General features: G+C 50.7%; 1 protein-coding gene across 13 annotated transcripts in view; it reads right to left on the reverse strand.

Annotated features, from left to right (window-relative positions):
- Hoxb9 (homeobox B9) overlaps positions 1–21,958 on the reverse strand; it is a 27,171-nt gene continuing 5,213 nt past the window's right edge. For 2 of the 13 annotated variants that reach the window (XR_011373119.1, XR_011373115.1), the window contains exons 2-5: positions 12,994–13,171; positions 12,492–12,645; positions 10,229–10,267; positions 5,892–7,574 (exon numbers count right to left, since the gene is read on the reverse strand). Coding sequence is in view for 1 of the 13 variants with exons in the window: in XM_070028276.1 (XP_069884377.1) it covers positions 1,731–1,966; positions 4,762–5,278 (753 nt within the window). In the remaining 12 variants the exon portion in view is untranslated. The other 11 variants (XR_011373114.1, XR_011373117.1, XR_011373118.1 and 8 more) reach the window with 11 other exon arrangements.

Genomic DNA, 21,958 nt, shown 5'->3' on the forward strand with positions numbered 1-21,958 from the left:
TTGATTTTCTAGAGTGATATATATTTTTGTACTTTTTCTTTTTCTTCCAAAACAAACATTCAGAGCTCTAGATCCCCTTCCCTTCCTCCCAACTTCCCACCCTTCCCCTAGAAGCGACAACTGAAAACAGGCGAGACAATCATCTCCAAAAAGAAAAAGAAATCACAAAACACAAGCACAATTTCACCACGGCCACTGACAACGCAAAACAAAACAAAATTCTACAGCAGTTTCCCCCCCTTGCAGGTCAGGTGAAGCAGGAGAAAAGAGTCCATGGAATCGGAAGGGGAGCCAGAGGCAGGGCAGTCACTGGGAAGAAAGGAAGCAGAAAATACCTCTTCCCGCTCCTTGTGGAGCTGCGGTTTTGCCTCTTTGCTTTGCACCCGGGACTGCAAAAGAAAGACCCTGCAGCCAGGATCGACAAGCAGGCCGGTGCAGCAAGGAGGGGGAGCCCGGGGCTCTGGGGCTGCCCCCCCTTTGACACTGGGTTGGGGAGCTTTCTGGGGGCTTCTCTGCGTGGGTCAAGACGCTGAGGATGTGAAGAAACCGCACCCGCTTTGCACCACTGGGGCCGTGGCTCCTCCCTATCCCGCATCCACAGTAGGTTCCAGAAAGGGAGCTGGGAAATCGATTCACAATAAATTCTCCATCAGACTTTCCTGACCTGGCCTTCTTGTCGTCTACAGTGGGGTTGACCTAGCAGGAGGGAAGGGTGAAGGGAGTTTGGGTGGGGTTTTTTTTTCCTACGAGGGGAAGCTTGATTTGCTGGTGCAAGGTGGATTTGGCCTAACAGAGCACTGATTTTGGAGCTGGAAGGGATGTGGAAGAATGCAGGACCCATGGAGCACAAAAGCAGCTAGGGTCTTGTCAAGAGGGACACACACACACACCGATGAAGAGGAGGAAGGCATCATCGAGGCTTTAGGACCCACAGTTTGACCTCCTTCGTTGAAAGGCAAGGAAAAGAACATGCAGAACTAAACATTTCCTGCAACACAATGTATGACGAGAGGGCTCTACCTAAGATACCCTCATAAAACCGCTGACTGCCTTCTCTTGCCCTTTCTAGTCCACCGGCTTGGGGGAGCTGGCTTGGCCCCCCCCATTTGCCAGCACACCCATTCCATAGGGGTATCACTGGCCAATCCATGGGGGATGCTAGTGGGGTGCTAGAATTTCTGGCTACAACACCCCATTCGGGGAGTCCAACTCTAGACCCCTTCCTGGCAGCAGCGTTAGAACCTGACCTTGCTCTGCTGGATTTGGGGCTCCATGCCTAATTCTAGGTATGACTTCACTCCCCACATTTAGTGTGATCTCCAAACTTCCTGTCTGGGGGCATCTGCTGGGCTGTGGGCAGGTAAGCTGTCCCTAGGTAGTTTCTGGAAGGGTTGGGGAGGGGATAGGCAGGCTGGAAGTAAGGAACTGGGCTTGGGGGGGGGCGGTATTTAGAGATGGGATGCTAGAAGCTTCACTAGAGTCTCTCTTCCCTGAAGACCCATCACCTTCCTAGGAACTAACTACTTCTAGCTTCTAACACAACAACACTTCCTCCTGACACCCAGAGAAAAGAGGGACAGGTACAGATAGGCGAAGGAGAGGTACAGATGAGGGGCTCAGGAGGGACACCCTTCCCCATTCACGGGATCCATCCAGGCAGCACAGGCTGGGCAGCCACCACATAAATAAGAGTGAGGTGGGGAAGGGCTGGGAAGGGCAGGGGTGAACTTTTACTCTTTGCCCTGTTCCTTATTCATTTTCTTCATTTTCATCCGCCGGTTCTGAAACCAGATTTTGACTTGTCTCTCACTCAGATTGAGGAGTCTGGCCACTTCGTGCCTGCGGTCCCTGGTGAGGTACATATTGAACAGAAACTCCTTCTCTAGCTCCAGCGTCTGGTATTTGGTGTAGGGACAGCGCTTTTTCCGGGAAGAGCGTGCGTGCAGCCAGTTGGCAGAGGGGTTGGCTGAAAGAGAAGCAGGGGTAGAATCAAAGAAAGGAAGGGAGTAAAGGACCCCCGGGCCAAGAGGGTACACTCATGGTCACCACTACCCAGGGTGCACCTGGGCCTTCAAGATCCCCAGAGAGGACCCCAGGGATGGGCCAACCATTTCTATAGACACCTCCAGGTGACTGCTTATTTGGGGAGTTCTCTGTGTGCCTAGGTTGCCTCAGAATTCTCCAAGGTTCGCCTGCTTCAACTTCTTTCTCCACTTAGATCCAAACTGATCAGGACTCAGATCATAGCCCAGGATGGTGGAGGACTCATTACCAGCACCACCAGACTGGCTAGGGGGGTTCTTGATCTGGAGGGTGCCCCAGCTCCAGGTCTGGGAGGAAGAAGGGGGGATTGACTGGAACAAGTGGGGGTCCCATTCAGCCACAGCCTAAGAGACAGGACACCCCCACACCCCAAGCCTTGCAGTCCAAACCTAACATACTAAGCACTCCTCTCCAGGCCACAGGGCAGCAGATGTGCATGTCTGTAGATTTCTCCCCCCTCTCCCCTGCCACCACCACACAAATAAGGATCCACATTTAGAGCCGCAAAGACCCAGCACACTCCAATTCACAAGCAACCCAATTGCAATCATTTATCAATTCCAGCCTATGGACAGGGGAGCGCCGGGGCTCACAGATAACTTATGGCTGCAATAGCCTCTTCTTTTCTGCTGCTCAGCTTGCCTTTTGCTTAACACAAGTGCAGGGAAATTGAGGAGCAAAACTGCTCCAGTTCCAAGGTGGGGGACCCAGGGGGGAGGGGAGGTAACCCAGAAAACCTTCTACAGGGGTTCACCCAGTCTTTTCACTGACCTTATGGGAAAGGGGCGGGGAAACATGTTCAGTGAATGGAAGTGGGTCCAAAAAAAAGCAGGGGGGGATGGAAATATATGTGGACTTTCCCCCCTTCCCCTCAATAGAATTCAGAATAAAGTTACCAGATGAAGCTGGGCCACTTGAAAATATCAGCTACCTTCTAATAGCTTCCTTCTTCCCAAATGAAATGCATTGAACATTATATATATATGTGTATGTATGTATGTATATATATATATATATATATATATATTCAGTTCATCCTCCACTAAATACCGTGTCTTACCAATTTGTAGCACTGTGTCCTTAATGTGATTGCCTGGAATGGGACCTGCAGCCACATTAAATATGAAAGGGGGGGGAACTGTTAATAATTGATCCTAGTCAAATGGCTGCCCTACAATAATGGGCTTTCCAGGCAGGGTTTGGGGAGGAGGGAATAGGGCAAGGGGTCTTCTGTTTTAAGTATGTGAAGGAGCGTCTGGGAAAAGCCGTCTTTCCCCAGTGCTGCCAGCTCTTACCATTCTACCTGGCAGGCTGGAGGTGGAGGGGCCATAGCGCGCCCCCCCCCAAGGAGTGAGGCAGTTCCTTACTCCATCAGTGGGCAGGGACGCCCCAAAGCGCTCCTGGGACAGTGTGTTGGTGGGAAATCTGGCAGAATCAGCTAAGACTTAAACATCCGGTTCCCCACGAGTTAAAAACAAGTGAGGACTTGACCAGCTTTGGGGCTGCTTATTGTTTGGGACTAAGAACCTCCAATTGGATTGCTCCTAGCAAACACACACACACACACACACACACACACACACACACACACACACACACACACACACACACACACACACACACACACACACACACACACACACACACACACACACACACACACACACACACACACACACCTCTAGGCGAATCTGGCCAGACTTGGGGGTTCCTGCGAGGGTGTTGTTACTGGAGGAGCAAGGAGTGATAAGAAACTACCTACTAAGTGTAAAGTGTTCAGCCTCTCCTCAGCTCTCTCCCCCGCCCCCCCCCCCCGGCCTTCTCTCCCTGGGGTCCCTCCGAGATGTCCCCGATCCACCACGACGGCAGGCCCCCGAAATTCGGAAGTGATTCCGGGACTCCCTGCGAGGCAGACGGCCCGGGCTGGTGCTGCGGATCCCCGCGGAGAACAGCGGGAGCCCGGGGGGTAGGGGGAAGGAAGCGGGAGGCCGCCCAGGCGAGGACGCCGCCGAAGAGGGGAGGGGGCCACCGGAGGGAAGGCTCCCGGGGAGGGGCCGCGCATCCGGGGAGGGGGCGCAGTCACCGCGTCCGGGGCTCTCCCCCCCCCCCCCCGGCGCCAGCGGTGGACCGAGAACCGCTACTGCGCGCGGTCTGCGAGGAACGATCCTCCGCCAAGCTGTTGCATCGCAAATAAAATCCTAATGAGCCCCCTCCCCCTTCCCCTTGGCCGGCTTTGACGGTGCGCGCGTGGCGCGGGGAGCCCTGCCAGCCGCGCGGCCCGGGGCAGCCCCGACCCGTGCCCGCGCCGGCTCCCGGCCTCCCCGGCCACCAGCCCGGCCCCCTCCAGCTCCTCTCCCGGCGATCGCCCGTTTATCGCCGTGGGGTTTGTTTTTATCAGCCTGGGATTGGAGGACCATGGGCGGGGGGGGGGGGGCAGGCAGTGAGTGGGTCCCAGAGCCCCAGCTCCCTGCAGGACTTAAAAAGAGAAGTGAGCTGCGGGGGGGCGGGGAGCGGCGCTGGGCCCGCGGGACTCAGTGTACCCCCTTCCGGGGCACCCAGCTTCCCCCCTCCTTTTTCCCTTTCCTCCATCCCCCCCCTCCCGGCTCTGGGACCACAGCCGCGCGTTCCCGGCACATTGTCCGCCGTTTATGGCCTTCGCCCTCCCCTCCCCCTCGCCCGGCCTTCGGCCTGGCTATTTCCTCACTTTTTATAACTTACTTTGATCCGGCCTCTCTTTGTCCTCGCTTCCTTCGCAAATTTTATTGTCCCCGTAGCCGGGTCTTTGATTAGACAGGACGGCCTCCCTGCCCGCCGAAGTTTCCAAACTGTACTCGGGCGCGCCCTGTTTGAGCAGCTCCCCAGGCGCGCCCAGCAGCGGCTCCGCCTTCACCGCCGCCTGGCCCTGCCCCGGGGCCGCGTCGGCGCGCGGCGCGGGCTCCAGCCAGGTGCGGAGGTACCTGCTCTCGGCCGGCGGCACGCCCTGGGGCTGCAGGTAGGGGTGGTAGACGGACGGCAGGCTCCCGGACGCGTGCGGGCTCAGCGGCGCCCACGAAGCGCCGAACACCGGCGCCTTGGGCTGGAAGCTGCAGGAGGGGAAGTCCAGGTGCTCCGCGTGGCCCGGCTGCCGGGGGCTCGCGTACTGGCCGGAAGGAAACTTGGCTGGAGGCGCGTCCTCACTCTCGTGACTTATGATCGAGTCGACATAATAGCTGCTAAGCGTCCCAGAAATGGACATTCTCAGACATTATCCGGACGCTTCGCAGGGGGAAGGGGAAGCGCCCGCGCGCGGCCGCGGCGCCCGAGCCAGGGAGAGGTGGCACCCGGACCGGTGTGAAGGGCTTTCGGACGCGACCCCCCCACACCCACACCCTAGCCCCCCACCCTCCCACCCCCACCCCCTGCTCAACTTCTCAGCCAACAAAGTACAGTGGAGCAGCCCGGCTCAGCGCTCCTTGCAAAATGATTGGTCAAAGTTTTTCCGACTGCCTGATAAAGCGTCAGCTCCGACATAAATCAATCCGGGCGCGGGGGCTGCGCTCTCGCTGTCATCCGTCGGCACCGCATTCCATATCGAGGATGGATTGTTTTATGCTGATGCAATGTGCTATCACGTCAGGGCTCCGGCGGCCACGTAACCTCAGCCGGAGCAGCGGGCCGCCCCGGGCCCCTCCCGCCTTTGCAGAAAGGAGAGGGGGGGGGAACGGGGGTTCACGACGTGGGGCGGAGTGGGGGCGGAGGCAAGCAGCGGGCTGCCTTGGGAGGATCGCAAGCTGTGGAGCCCTCTCCCCAGGCGGATGGGAGAGGGAGGGAGAGCAATCACGGGGGGGGGGAGAGAGAGAGAGAGAGAGAGAGAGAGAGAGAGAGAGAGAGAGAGAGAGAGAGAGAGAGAGAGAGAGAGAGAGAGAGAGACCCATCCCAGAGAGCATGCAGAGGCCCAACAGGATAATTAAAGAGGAGGCAGTCCAGTCTCCCCCCCACCCCTCCCCAGCACCTCCACTCCAACCCGCCAGGCCCTCATTTCCTCTCCTCTGTCCCCTAGACAGAAGATGTTTATTAAGCAACAGCAATCCACAGGAGATGTAGTAACAGGATGGAGGGGAAAGAGAAGTTAGGGTTTAATAGGAAGTCACCCGCTTTGGAGGGGGCTCGGTGCGATATTGGGGGGGGGGGAGATTTACATGAATGGGCCTTTCCTCTGATCCTTCAGCAGCTGTGGGAGAACAGGGAATAAAATGGGGGTGAATTCCCAACCATCTATGTAGGCAGTGTCTATCCTACAATCAGAACCAGCTTGAGGCCAAAGGGGTTCATCAAGCCCCGGAACTTAAACCCCCACAGAAAGTGTTTCATACAACTAACTGGTCTTCACGTTGAACAACTTGAAATTTCTTGTCTTTGAGAACCAGTGTGGGACGCAGCCATCTCTCCTTGCCTTCACTTGGGAAACGACCCAGGCCCCCTGAATTGCCCCCATGAGGGAATTAAATAAAAGATTAAGGAAGTTGTTACCAGAGCAAAGCATTGGGGACAGGGTACCCACCAGCATGTAAAAGGCTCGTTACCTTCCATTCCACCCAGAAAAGGTCAAAATTCCAATAATCTTATCCAGTGTTTCTCATCCAGAATCGCTCTTCTGGACAACTTCCAAATATCAGAAAAGGACTAGCATGAACAGCGACACCCCCTCCCTCCTGTCTGTCCCTCGCTGGCTGTCTTCCCTCCCCATGGATCCCCTCGAAGGAACTTCCCAATAGTCCGTTTTATTAGAATCTGCTCTGCGGCCCAGCTCAGGGCTCCCTGGGGGCCACGGGCTGGCTTCCTGGCTCTTCTCCCAGCCTTCGCTCCTACAGTCTCTCTGCCTGGGTGCAGTTGTCTCTCCTGCAGCAGGGCTTTGGGAGGCAAAGCCCCTGGACAGATCAGAGTCCCTCGGGTTGACTTTAGGGAGAGATTTCTTGTCAAATCACTGCTGCTGGGCCATTACAAGACAGGCTTCCCCCCAGAGCTATGGCCTTGCCCCCCCCCAAGTCTTTTTAAAAAATAGGGCCATTCTAACTTGGGGTAGTTTTTTTTAAAACCCTCTACCCTGTGAAAGGCTGAAGATCACCTCTGCACACACACAGACACTCTCTCGCCAGTTTTTCTTTCCAAATGAAGCCATCTCCTGTCATTACGTGTGAAATACGAGGGTGAAGTGCCGTATTTCTTCACATTATGGCGATTTCAAAATGATTTTTTAAAGATCAATGCTGGCACCCAGCCGGCCCCCTCTTCTTCACACCCGCTCTCTGAGGAAGACAGCCCCGGAGATCCGGAACCAAACAGCGTGAAGATCTGCTTTTTTCCATAGGACCCAAGTGGAGAAACAAAATCCCATGCAAATTCTTCTAAGTGGCCTTTGGAGGCTGGGGAAGGTCGTGGAAGCTCCCCGGACTCGCCAGGGAAAAAGCTGGGCACGCAGTGAATGAATCTCAGTTAAGGCAAAGCACCTGTTCCCGATTTGCCAGACGTATGGAGTGTGATGCCGGCTTTACCTGTAATAAATACACTCTTCAGGAAAAAAAAAATCCCCTCCCCCTTGCCATAAATAACAGCTTTATGAACCATGGCGGGCTGACTATATGATTTTCTGTAGTATATAAATTAGGGCTCAAAAGGACATGTGAACTGTGGTCTGGGGCTTTTTTATTATGACGATGATTATTTATGGAAAAGTCACAGAGCTGGGCTGTTCACAAGACCCAAGCTGTGCAGACGCTGGGCTTGGATTTTGGTCCGCCAAGTTCCCTTTCTCTGCCCTAGCTGTCTCAGGAGTCAATAAGGTGGCTTCATGTATGGGAGGAGTTAGAGAAAGAGAAATGTTTGGGTTCAAGACTTGTGCCCTGCAAGGGAGAGACATTCTAGCATCTCTCTCTCTCTTTCTCTCTGAGTTCAGATTTTCTAGTTGCTGACTTAGGGTGTGGTCCCCAAACCCTAAAGGTGGCTGGGGGTAGGTGAAGGAGGGAGCCCAGCCTCTTTTCAGAGACCAAAGCTTAGTCTATGCTTGCAAAGTTAGGGAGTGGCAACAGTTTTAAAATGACCAGGTTTGGTGGTGTTGCTCTTCCCTTTCTTCTATAGGGAAGCGAATGAACTTGCCCCAGGTCCAGTTCATCTCCCTCCAGGTGGGAAGAGGAATGCAACAGGGCAGGGTCACCCCAACAAGCTTCCTGGAAAGCATTGCTCCCCCACATTTCAGTTCAACTTCAACTCAGGCAAATGATAGGGTAATCTGGGAAAGCACCCCTTTTTGGATACTCTGAGAACCTGTGGACTCCCCCCTATTTTTTTTTCCCCACTCTCCAACCAATGCTACCTACCATGACAGAGGGGAGTAAACCAGATTGTGGTCCCTGGAAATCAGCTGCTAAAGATACATCATACAGGAGTGACTTCAGTGGGGTCACTCGGTTCTGAGAGTGAACTGCTCAGCACCCCACCCCCATCCTGAAGAGAAAGAAGGGGGGAAAAAACAACCACAAAACCCGGTCTTTCCTGCAACCTCCTGCTAGTCCTTGCACCAGAGCCTTGCCTGAACACTGCGACTGCTGGCTGGTGGCTGGTGACATGGGAAGAGCAGGCAGGAAAAAGCAGCAGCCCGTGATCACACAGGGACCCAGGACAGCTGAGGAAAAGGACAACGAGGCTGGCCTGAATTAGCCGGTGAGTTTCTTGTACTTTGGTGGTGCCTTTTAGAAGGGTCCTTACCAATAAGAGAGAAAATCAAGAGGCAGAGAAGGAAAGGGAAGAAAAGAAAAATTAAAAGGAAAGCAATAAATGAGAAAAGGGAAAATAAGTTTCTTTTTAATTAATAAGCTAGGCTGAAATGGACAAATACTGAGTATGAATAGGTGTTTATCCAGTATGTCTATTTCAAACCAATATCTGTGTAAGGGAAACTTAGTAGACAAAGATGCTGCTGGGTTCTGTACTGTGTACAGAGTATGTAGTAAACAAGTCTGCCCAAGTATGATACTGGATGGGCTTGGGTGTATAGAAGATCTAGTTGTATATCTGTAGATACATGTAGAACCTCTGAATGGTGTGGTTTAACGATTCTGTGCCTACAAAAAGATCTATCACCTAAAAGCTTGTATGAACACTTTTCTAACCACTAACCCATCTATGGCATAAGCAAAAATCTGGGTATTTGAGTACCTGAATTGTGGCTATAAAATATTAGCTGATTGGAAAACCTCACTTGAAAATCTGTTCCTTAAACTGATATTCAAGCAAAATATATACAAAAAGATCTGTCACCTAAAAGCTTATATGAACACTTTTCTAACCACTAACCCATCTATGGCATAGGCAAAAATCTGGATATATGAGTATACCTGAATTGTGGCTATAAAATATTAGCTGATTGGAAAACCTCACTGGAAAATCTGTCCCTTAAACTGATATTCAAGCAAAATATATGAAGGTGTTTTAAAAGCTAGATTCTATCACAATTTGCTGCAAGAACATTTCTCCAAAGGTAAAGGAAAGACCTCAAACTGGCCCAGGAGAGATCATAAAATTTGGTGACTTTGTTGTCTAACCATGATGTACCTTTGACTGAATATCTTGTCCCAAACCTACAGGGACAGCATGCTTTGTGTGATGTTTATTTCATGCTAGAGGGCACATGAGGTAGGGGGAGGTTGTAAGTACTGTGACTTATGCACACTTGTCCTGCACAAGTGTCCAGAAGAGGTGGACATCCATGAGCTGAGTGAAAGTTCTCAAGGAATGCTGGAGGCCATGTAAAAAGCACCTTTGTGTAAATAAATGGTCAAAGTCCCCCATCCATTCCCCCCTCCAGTACCGCACACTGTGGATATACAGTTTTTGATCCCAGGATTAGAATTCCCAATTCTGGAAAAGTATGAGGTGTGGGGACTCTTATTCTATCTGAGGAGAAATCAAGATCCCAGCACCTTAACCGTTGATCCCAAATGACATCCAATAAGATCTAACTGTGCATCGATAACTGGTATCCTATCGAATGTACACCCTTGAGTTCCAACCTGGATACTTTCACATTCCTAAGTGTGAATCTTAGTTGCAATGTAACGAAATCTTCTGCCAACCTCCCTCCGGGAATGTCAGAGGTGAAAGGAAGAACGGGGAGGTCAGTGGCCCCATCCGACCTCAGGAATCTTCTTACCAATTCTCAGCCATCATGGATATCCCAGCAATGAGGTGTCTGACTCCAGGGGAGGGGGCATCCAGGAGGCCAAACGGGGTGGGCGGCAGGCGGAGCAGAAAGGAGGCGAGCAGGTAGAAGGTTATTACGGAATTGCTTCCATAAAACCTGTGGCTGTTGTAAAACTCTCTGCTTTCCAAAGACTTTATTTCCTCCTTTCTCTCTAACACCCCCCCTTTTCTTTCTTTTTTTTTTTTTACGGCACTTTTCCTGGGAGGGGGAGCCCAAGGGACAGGGATGCCATGGGTAGACTGAGCAAGTTTGTGGGAGCCTGGGAGGAAGCAAAGGTAAGACTTGCAGGGGTATGAAGACTTGTCTTCAACCCACACCCCAGAAGGCGGAATTGTCAAGGGACAACCTTATTGACCTCTGCTTATCAAGACAGTGGGGTGAAGGCTGAATTTTCCACGCACCAGTCGGGGTGGGTGTTCCCCAATGCTCCCTCTGCCTTAGCAGAGGCCCCTTGTTCAAAGACTCCCTTGGCTCTCCAAGTCAGCCTGGCGCCGGGAGCCCCATCCGGCCAGGCGTCTTTCCCCCAGCTCCTTTGCACATTTCCTCTGCCTCAAGCAGAGGGAAAGTTTGGGAACAAAAGTTAGCTTATGCTTTGGCAAGTCCGTCCCCCCCCCCCTCCACCAGCATTTCTAGTTATTCCTTTCCTGGGCACAGAGCCAACAGCAGCCTTAAGAAGGCTGGGGTCAGAGAGGGTAACAGTTTCCCCCAGCCCCAGCCCCAGCCCCCTCCTCACGCCATTCCGCTCACTCCATCAGTCTGTATTGAATTGCCTCAAAGTTTGCTTCTCATGGTAAGTCAGGTCCCTGTCTTAGTGAGCAGCTCTTGGTCACTCCATGAGGACGGAGCTAACTGGAGCTTAGAAAAGCAAGGACTTTTTTTCCTCCTTTTCTTTTCTTTATGCCCATACTGGGGCCTGAACTCAGGGCCTGGGTGCTGTTTCTTAGCCTGTTCCCTCAAGGTTAGCACTCTACCCCTTGAGCCACAGTTCTACCTCCAGCTTCTTAATAGTTAATTGGAGACAAGAGTCTTAGGAACTTTCCTACCAAGGATGGCTTTGAACTATAAGATCCTATCCTAGGACCTCAGCCTCCCGACACTAGTGAGGATTAGAGGCATGAGCCACCCAGTGCCCAGCTCAGGGAGAACTTTTTTGACCTACCTCTGGAGGTTCCCTACTAGGAAGGGGCCCTAGGAAGGGGCCATAGGGTCTGTAGGTCTGCAAAGGGTCCCGATGTTTCTCTTTCATAATTGGGTCTTTTTGAGGACCTGCAACTTTTTACTGAACTGCAGCCTATCACCCAAAGATAACAAAAACCTCCAGGACCCTCTGGGTCTCTGTTGAAATTAATCCTTTATGCAAATGAGGGTGGGATGGTGGGGGGGGACGAAGATCTTCTCGGGGAAAGTTATGTAGAAAGACTGAATCTCTGACTGCTAACTGTTACGGCTCTGCAGAACAATTTAAAAGCTTGCCGGTCTGAAGGAACCTTTGGAGGATTGAAGTCTTCCGCTCCCCTCTTTCTTCTAAGTACTCATTAAAAACATTTAGAAGTGGGAAGACACCGCCAGAACTCCCTAAGCTTTCTTTTCTGGGGAAATTCTTGATGCTTCTGGATGCGGGACTTCAAACCTCTTAGCTATTTCGCAAGGGTCATGCCACCAGTTCTGAGCGTCTGCCCCCCACCCCCACCCCAAGCTAAGCCAGGAGCAGTAACTGCCGTGAATCGGGTGGTTTGATGTTGTTGTGTTCAGAAACCCAGGCCCAACAACATGAAACTACCTAATTCACTCAGCAGTCCCAGTTCAAGCTCCAGGTCAAGGGTTCAACTGGGGCAGACACTAAGTCCTGTCCTGCAGGACCAAAAAAAAGCCTCTTTAATTACTTTCCTTCACTTTTAACTATTTTCTTCCATCTCTTTCCAGAAGAGCCTGGTTGCTAGTAAATAACACATTTGGAAGAACTGGACCAGGACTGCAGGCAAAAGCATCTTGGAGCTGGTCCTGGCAGTTCAGATTCCAGGAATGTTTTTTTGCTTCCTTGCAGCAGGAACTTTACCCAGAGAAGACCCTGGGCCCAGCTTCAGGCCTGGACACAGCTTCTTTGATATACCTGCTTAGTGTCTGCCCATCAGACAGTCTCCACAACTGGAGCCCTCCACAGATGAAAAGGATTCTTAACTTCAAACTGTTAGGAAGGTGCGTCTACACTCACCATCTGGCCAGTCCCTAGATTCCAGGGTCCCTCATCTTCCCAGGGCAGTTCTGAGAGGCCATATCTTCAAGCCCTACACCACCGCTCCCCCCCCCCAACTCCTCCAACTTTGAGGCTGGGGGAGGTAGACAGAAATGGATCCACCACCCTGCTGCTGAGAAAGAAATTGACAGAAAGACAGAAAAGCAATGTGTCAGAAAGTATCCGGAATTCTAGGAACCACACACAGACAAGTGGCTTGGAGTGACTTGAACACCTTCCTCCCTGCCCTGGGGGGGCTGGTAGGGCAGTCAGTCACTAAGCAGCCCCAAGTAAGCGAATCCAGGATGCTAAGCACCTGAATTGGGACTCGGGGAACAAATATGGGTCTCCTCTGACTTTCAATCTAGGGTCTCCGCCTCCTCCCCGTTCCCCCCCTACTATATATGCCTAACTCCCCGTGCCTGCTCCTTTCACCTCTTCACAGGTGCCCCCCCCCCAGCCCAGAGGGGCTGAGACTTACCTGCGTGGGGGAGGCGGGTCTGGAATCCTAAAGTCCAACGTGAGATCAGAACCCCTGACCTCTCCAGCCCTGGCCCCTGGGGAGAACTAGCGCGCCAGCGGCCACGTGTCCATCAGGGAAATCCGAGGTAACCCGAGGGAGTCTGCTCGGCCATCCGCAACTCCTCCAGGGTATAAATCTTGGGGACCGGAAATACAATAAAACTTCACCATGTTGATGAACTTCAAACCGTTTACTTTACATCCCCTCCTGTCCTGAAAAGAAAGACGGCGGGGAGGGGGGGTTGCTGGTTAAAAAAGAAGAGGAAACAAATTTTATGAGCCGAAGAAGAAACACCGCCTCAGCTCTCTTTTTTTTCTCTACCCACACAGACTGTGTCGGCGTGGAGAGCAGCCGCTGCCTCCGGCCCCTGGGCCTTTGCTTCTGCAGCGGCCTCAGCGGGGCCACCAGGCTCTTCCCTCGGAGGAGTGATCGGAGCCTCCGGGGCAGTGCGGACCGACCGACCGACCCGGCAGGGCAGCAGCGGGCACCGGGCCCAAAGCCACTGTCTAAATCGGGACCTCCGAGCCCTGCGCACAGCCGAGGGCCTGCGGCGCCCAGCAATCCGCTTCCAGGCAGGATCGTCCTGTAGCCTCCGACTTGGCCTCTTTCCGCTGAATGCGGGTTTTGAAGGTTTTTTTTTTTTTTTTCTTTTCATTCCTCTCCAGCAGTCAGACCTTTGCCCTACCCCTCCTGTTTATGGTGGGGTACTTGCAAGAAAGGGAGAAGAGATAAGAAGGTTGCTGAGTGGGCCAAGGGCTCCCCGAGGGGGCCCCCCCTTCCACAGCCAGACCCGGGTGGTGTCTCCTCCACCACTGCGTAAAAGCTCCCAAACCAAACCATCCACTGCGCAAACCTTCACTTTCCCTTTGTTCTTTTCTGTTCTGAATTATTCGATCTTTCCCACACATTCACAAATTTGTGCAATCTCGATTTTGCTACAGGGAGGGGGCACACGGTAAACCAAAACTAAGAACAATCTGTTTGGCCTGAGTTCCAGAGAAATGGGGAGCAATATTATTGACTTCCTGCTCCCTTTGTATGTTTGAGTGGCCAGGCAAGGAGCTCTTATGGGGAGGGGGACAGCAAAGAGATTCTACTCTATTCCACAGTCATTCACCTTCATCACACACCTCGGGAGCTCATACCCCTAAATCCTAGCTATTCAGGGGGCTGAGATCTGAGGATGGAGGTTCAGAGCAAGTCCAGGCAGAAAAGGCCATGAGACTCTTTATCTCCAATTAACCACCAAGGGGAAAAAAAAGAAGCCAGAAGTGGAGCTATGGCTCAAGTGGTAGAACACCAGCCTTAAGCAAAAATGCTAAGGAACAGTGCCCTGGCCCAGAGTTCAAGCCTCAGCAATGGCACAAGAATAAAACAAAGAAAACATCATATACTAAGTCTGAGACACACCATGACTGTGATTAGCTAGGATATAGGGTGGAGGCCCAGCTGCAGGCCCAAGAGGAGCACCAAGTCCCACAGACACACAGGTGCAGCTCTAACCCAGCCAATTCCACTCCTTCCCACAAGAAATGCTGCCAAAGCTCCACTGGGGACCTTTTCTTTCCTTAAATAGATAAAAACACAGAATGGCCTCACAAAACACCAAGTTGTGTTCCACCATGTTAAATTTTTCTGAAAGGTTTTACCCTGCTGCCAGCAGCTCCATCCTGCCCAGCTTGGTTAGATAAGAGCAATGATGTGCTAACAGTCCTGGAGGGCCCTGGGAGTGAGGGGTTCTTGGCACCAAGAGGGAAACAAGGGGGAGCTCATTAACAACTGGAGGACAGGAAATACCTTACTTCTAACATTCCCATTCTAGGATTTGCATGGGAAAGTTCCTCCAGTGCTTGCACCCCATTTTGCTCTTTGCTACATGTTTAAAATGCTGCATGTATTAGGGAGGGGAGTGCGGAGGCATGGCTCTGTGGTAAAGCACCTGCTAAGCAAGCATGAACCCTTAGTCCTTACCCCTTCTGGTAGCATTTGCCCCTGGGAGACATGGGAAGCGGGTAGGAGGGCAGGACAGAGGGGCTATTAGTTTCTAGCCTATTCAGAACTATTTTCTATCACTTGTAGGGGTAGGCCCAGGGTTCCTGTCACAGGGGTAGGTGAGGGTGCTGACCCCCATCCTATAGCCGATTCTTACACCAATGCAATACACTTGTATTTGCATTTTGAGCGGCTTTGTGGTCCCATCCCCAGAGCTCAAAGCTGCTGATCTCAGCTTTAAAATACTGCAGGGAGCCAAAGGAAATAGCAATCTTTTGCAGATGCTAGCTGTCCCTTTCAAGTCACCTAGCCCCCGCCTCCCCCCCCCAAAAAAAAACCAGTTAGCTTTCAAATAAATGCACAGGACTTCCATGGACAGGACAGGTACCAGTATCAGCCAGTACCATCTGACAACTGCTCAAACACTAGCTGAGCACGTGGTCATTCAATGAATAAAAGTTAATGTTCTTTTCGCTCCCTAAAGGGTTTTTCAGATACTCTTCCAAAAGCATATCGATCTCGATTATTCAGAAAAGTGATGATCAGATTGTAGCATTGGGGGGGGGGTGGTAACTTCTTCCTGCTGTCTTCCTCCCCCCACCTTTGAATCTAAAGCACAGCTTTAGCATAAGTGGAGGGCGCCTGATTTCCAAGGGGTGAGAGGAGGCCTTGTAAACACACTGACTCAGAACACAAGATACGGAAAGAAACCAAAATCGAGACCTTCTCCCATTTAGCGAGTGTCGCAAGAATATTTCGGAGACTCACTGGGCCCTTTCCCTTCCTAGGATTCATTGTAAGGTGGAGAGAAATCAGCAGTTCCAGAGGCAAAGTTCTTGAGCCACACTGGAATTTGGTTTGGTTTTGCATTTCTGGCTGGGGTCGGGGGAAGTAGTTGTATTGCTGCTGGCGAGTGAGGCCGAGGTGGCGACTGACCAATAGGCGGCGCCCTAGAGTTGAGTCCCAGCGGCACAAAAATCCTCCCGCGGTTCTGAGTCCTGAGCCGGGGTGCAGGGACAGGTTCTTGCGGACCACTGAGTTTGGCCTGGAGCTGGCTCCCAGCGGCCGCGCATCGCCTTTAGCGCCCTCTGCCAAGCAAGAGAAACGAGATTAACCGAGTGCGGGCTGGGAAAGGAGCAGTCCGCTAAGACTGCTCTACCCCACCCCATCTCCACCCCTAACCCTAGAGACGGGAGAGGGGTGGGGAGGGGGCAGCCCCAACCTCCTTTGATCTCCTCTGCTGCCAGCTAGAGAGCAGTGCCCGCATCTCTGACCCCCTACCCTAATTTACAGAAGATGACACTGAAATCTGAAGAAGTTAAGCCTTTAGCCAGAGAGCAGCTATTAAATGAAAGTGATGAAGCAGGGCTAGAGGATGATGTGCCTTTTATTCCCAATCGAATGTTCTCACCCCAAAGTGCTACAACTGTCCAACCACAATAAGCAGGTCTTTCTTTTTTCTTTCTTTTTGGCCAGTCCTATGGCTTGAACTCAGGGCCTGGGTGCTGTCTTTTAGCCTCTGTGTGCTCAAGGCTAGTTAGTGTTCTACCACATGAGCCACTGCACCACTTGTGGCTTTTTCTCAGTAGTTTATTGGAGATAAGAGTCTCACCTACTTTCCTGCCCCAGCTGGCTTCAAACTGTGATCCTCAGATCTCAGACTAATGAGTAGCTAGGATTAAAGGCATGAGCCACTGGCACCGGCTTCAAAAGTATTTCTTGTGAGCAAAATTCATTTCCAGATAGACAATCTGTAAAGGCTGTCTTTGTTGGAAGTTTGGGTTTTTTTTTTTTTTGAATTTCAGATTTAGAGCATCAGAAACACAAACAATTGAAGCCACCCAGCCCCAGCACAAAGCCATAAAGCTAGACCCTATCTAGAGAAAATAACCAACACAAAAAGGGCTGGAGGCGTGGTTCAAGCAATAGAGCCACTAGCTACTAGTGAAGTCCAGAGTTCAATTCCTAGGGCCATAAAAAAAGGAAAAGTAGAAAGATGGAAGGAAGGGGGGAAAAAGGAAAGAAAAAGAAAGAAAGAAAGGCACACCCAGACCCCTCTCTTCCTGGAAATGGTCAGTTTATAACCTTCTGAGCTGTGTAGTCCTGGCCTCATATCTTAGTCTCTGAAAGCCCAGGAGGAAATGACATATTGGACAGAGTTGCTGTGAAGTTGTATCTGTGATGGATACAAGACTGCTTCATAAACCCCAAACGAGGGGTAGTTAAGGCCAGTCAGTAGTTCCAGTCACTGTCCTTCTTGATTAGATCAGGGCCTCTCTCCTAGTCTTAGTTGGGAGCAGGAGGGGGAGAGTCAGAGACAGAGGAGCTTTGCTAGGTGTTTAAGGCTCATGTCTATTATGCTAGCTACTTAAGAGATCTGAGAAATACCGGAGATTCTTATGTCCAATTAACCAGCAAAAAGCCAGAAGGGGAGACGTGGCACACGTGGTAGAGCACAAGCCTTGAAGAGGAAAACCCCCAGTGATATAGCACGAACCTAAGGGTTCAAACCCCAACACAGGTACAAAGAGAGAAGGGAGGGTTTTAGTGGGGACCCTTTTCCCTCTTAGTGTGAGTTGAGACATTTTCCTTGCCCAGTCTACTGCTCAGAGTGGAGCCCTCTGTGGAAGTTATTCCTTGGACAGAGGGTCAGAGATTCCCCAGTAGGGATGGGAGGGGACTGAAGTCATGAGGGCTGGGGGGAGGGGGAGCAGGTAACAAAGGGCAGCCTGGGGCAGACTGGCTCGGTGTCTGCCGGGGTTCTTTGGTCCCAGGAGACACACATTTCCCAGCCGGGCATCAGCAATCACCGTGCCTAATTACCGAATGCACATCTGGAGCAGCTGCGCCCCACCCGGCCTCGGGCACATTATTTCGCTCCAAACCCTATTTTCATTCCCAAGGCTGAGTCATAAAAGACTCTGGAGGCAGAATTGAGTCAGGTTTGTGTGTGTATGTGTGTGTGTGTGTGTCAGCATTCCTGTGTGTGAGTGTGCACTGGGCCTGCTCTGTGAGGCTCACTGTGATTGCCCAATGGATCCTGCAAAGTGGGGGGGGGGAGGATGTGGGGGAACATCAGGCGAATTCAACTGCGAACATACTGTCAGCCTCATTATCCGCCCATTTCAAGGGAAAGCATTTGGGTCTCCGAATCAGCCAGATAATTGCCTTGCTTCTTTGTTCACTTTAGGGCAGGGGAAACTCTCTGCCTTCTCTCCAAACATTCTATTATTTCAAAACTTTAAGCTCTTCCCACTTTCCATTTTATTTCCATCCCATTATATCCTTCAACATTCAGATCTGCCAGTATCATATCAACTTTATTGCGTGCACGCACTCACACACCCTTCATGCCCCAAAGTAAGTGTCTGCACTGTGCAAAAGCTAGATGTCTTAATTCCTAAGGATGAAAATACTAGGTACTTAGGATTTAGCAAGAAACACCAGTAACTATTAATAACAAAGAGGGAGGAGGAGGAGAAGGAAGGGGAGGGAGAGGGAGGAAGTCTGCTTTGTTCTCAGAGAACCAGTCTAGGTTGCAGGGTGTGAGCCTCTGCGTGTGTGTGTGTGTGTGTGTGTGTGTGTGTGTGTGTGATGTATTCTTTTAACTTAGAGCAATGTCCATAAAAGCGAGGCCCCTTGAACCCCTTGGCCTGTAACTACCTCTTCAATAATGAACAGAGAATTGGGGTAATTATCTGACTCATTTCAGGTTCAAACTCCCTTCAGCCTAGATCTCTTGGGGGAAAGGTCTAGGGAGTGGTGACATATATCCATTTGACTTCTTGGGGGGCCACTTCCTTTTTTCTAGGGTGAGCAGAATCTTGCCTTAGCAAATGAATAGAAGCTGGAGCCAGTGGTGCACACCTGTAATCCCAGCTACTTAAGAGGCTGAGATCTGAAGATCTTTGTTTGAAGCCAGCCTGGGCAAAAATAAATAAATAAATAAATAAATAAATAAATAAATAAATAATCTGTGAGACTCTTATGTCCAAGTTACTACAAAAAGAGCCAGAAGTGGAGCTGTGGCTCAGGTGGTACTAGAACACTAACCATTAGCAAAAAAGAGCTCAGGGATAGAGCTCAGGCCCTGAGTTCAAACCCTCGTACCAGTACACACAATAGAAAGAAATAGGGTGTTCGAAAGCTGGAATGAAACAGAGACTATGAGAAATACTTGAGAAAAATTAGGTCTTGTCCATTTCCTGGAGCTCTCCACACAACAGCTCAGGAAAGTCTTCAGACAAATCACATACCACTGTTTGATGGAACCTTTTCTTTATTCCTTACTCAACAAACATTTATAAAGCACCTCCTGGGTATGGAGTACTGGGCTGAGCTCTGGGATTCCAGCGGAAGCCACACCCCGCCAGGTGGCAGTTCTAACTTGGAGTTCTAACCAGTAAGAGGTCTTGGCTCCCAGAAACAAGTCCAGGGACACTAGAAGGGGGACAAGCCTGCTGGGCAAGAACTTCTGGCCAATGGCAGCGTTTCCTTTTCAGGGCCAAAGTTCTGGTACAAAGACAGAGCCAGGGGGTGGGAGCATTCCCACTCCCATTGTCTGTCAGAAAGAGGCCAACTCCACAGTAGAGACAACCCTGTAGGGGGAGGGGTGGGGTGCAGGAGAGCAAGGAGGGGCAAAAAGATGACTGGAGGCTTCTGACCCTCAGTAGGAAGTTCCTGCAAACACCAATTAGCTTTCTTTAATTAGCAAAGTAGTGAGCAAATGGGCATATATTTTTTCTGCTCTGATTAAAAGCATTTAGGTCAAGTTTTCACAGCCTGGATTATTCAGTTTAAGCTGTCCCAAGCAGAAAATTGTTCATTTTTTTCTTTTTATTCTCAGGCAGGGGTTTGAATACTATTAACCAACCATTGACTTCTAGTGACAGACCAGAAGTGCTGGGTTGGTATGTGGTTTTGTGCTAGCTCAAAGAGGGGCAGACATGGCCTTACTTGCTTCAAGTCACACTTCTTAGAAATGTGTAAATAATGGAGAACAGCTAAGAGGGCTTGGATTTATAGTTATGTGGAGGTGGGGGGTGAAGGTGCACTAAACGAATTTCCAATTCCCTAGTTTGTTGGGCATAATCGTAGTCTTAGAAAAAGGGAGTTGGAACCCAACCAGCACTGGTGGCTAATGCTGGAATCCTAGCTACTCAGGTGACTGAGATCAGAGGATCCTGGTTCAAAGGGAGCCCCAGCAGGAAAGTCTGTGAGACACATTTCCAATTAACCACCAAAAAGCTGGAAGTGCAGCTGTGGCTCAAGTGATAGAACACCAGCCTTAAACAAAAAAAACTAAGGGACAGTACCCAGGCCTTGAATTCAAGCCTTAGTACCTGCACAGAAAGGAAGAGAGGGAAGTAGGCAGGAAATAATCCACAAACATAAAGCGGAGGAAAGTTAGCAATTCTCCCAGACCGCTCAGGGGCTGCCTGTTCTTCAGCTCTTATAAACAAGATTATAACAATGTTTTAGAACAAAGCCTTTTTTTTTTTAGAACGGTATTGGGTATTCCCCAGCCTCTAATATTGGTTTAAATCCTAATAATCATCTCTGAAGAAACTGAGTAGGTATTATCAATAAGGGACACACACACACACACACACACACACACACACACACACACACACACACACACACAAATACTCTGTTGCCCAGTTTTCTTGGCTCAAGACATTATCTAGGGGCTTGTCTCAGAATACTAGGCCCTGCAGGAAGTGGTGGGGAGAAGTGTGTGTGTGTGTGTGTGTGTGTGTGTGTGTGTGTGTGTGTGTGTGTGTGTGTGTGTGTGTGTGTGTGTGTGTGTGTGTGTGTGTGTGTGTGTGTGTGTGTGTGTGTGTGTGTGTGTGTGTGTGTGTGTGTGTGTGTGTGTGTGTATATGCGCGCGGGATCCGCTTGAACTCAGGGGTTGGGTACTATCCCTGAGCTTTTGGCTTTTGTTCCTCAAGATCAGTGCTCTACCACGTGGGTAGAGCATTTCCAACTTTTTGGTGGTTAACTGGAGGTAAGAATCTTTCCTGATAGGATTGGCTTTAAATTATGATCCTCAGATCTCAGCCTCCTGAGTAGCCAGGATTGCAGGTATGAATGACTGCTACCTAGCTGCCTGGGTATTTTGAAAGGTGAAGAGTAATCCAGCAAACAGACACATCAACCAAAGAGGGGGGGGGAGGGAATCAAGACTTACCTAAACTAACCATCATTGTTTGCTGCATGTTGTGGATACTGGATACTTTGATCAACCCAAATCAAAGTTCTCAAACTTTCAGGAACAGTGGAATTTGGTGAGTACTTGTATCACCTTTTATCAAATTTTAAAACATTAATGGGCGAGTCTCAAAATGTGAAGAACCTTTAATCTACCAACCACATTCAAGCAACCAAACTGTAAATCAGAGAAGGAAGTGAAGGGCCCTTGGGTGTCTGACAAGATAGCACTTCCAGCCTAGAGCCCATTTACCACTAGGGAGTATGCCAGGTCTCTGACTCTTATACAAAGGATTCTGAGCAATTCAAGTGGTAGACAGCTTGCCTAGCAAGTAAGTACAAGACATCAAGTTCAAACCCCAGTACTGCTAAACAAGCGTTTCTTTTTCCACCAAGGAGAAAGAAAAGGCCTTCTCCTGCCATTTGCCATCTTGTTCTGAGCAGGTCTACATGGAAAGTTTCAGGAACTTTACTCCACTCAAAAATGCCCTTCTTTTGAAGAGGGTATAATTCTCCCAGGGGTAGCTCCACTTCCCACAGCCAAACTTAAGGAGCTGTGTCTGAGAGCTCAGATTGGAGCCCTCTTCCCCACAACCTTTGAGCTCTAGGGGCCCCAGATGTGCCCCCTCCCCCCCCCCCCCCCCCCCCGCGAAAAGGATGCAAGAGACAGTTGGATAGGAATACAGGAGTAGGTACAACGGAAAAGGGGCCCCTAACG

Source organism: Dipodomys merriami, unplaced genomic scaffold (assembly GCF_024711535.1).
Source record: "Dipodomys merriami isolate MVZ:Mamm:240054 unplaced genomic scaffold, mDipMer1.0.p SCAF_19, whole genome shotgun sequence".
NCBI lineage: Eukaryota > Metazoa > Chordata > Mammalia > Rodentia > Heteromyidae > Dipodomys > Dipodomys merriami.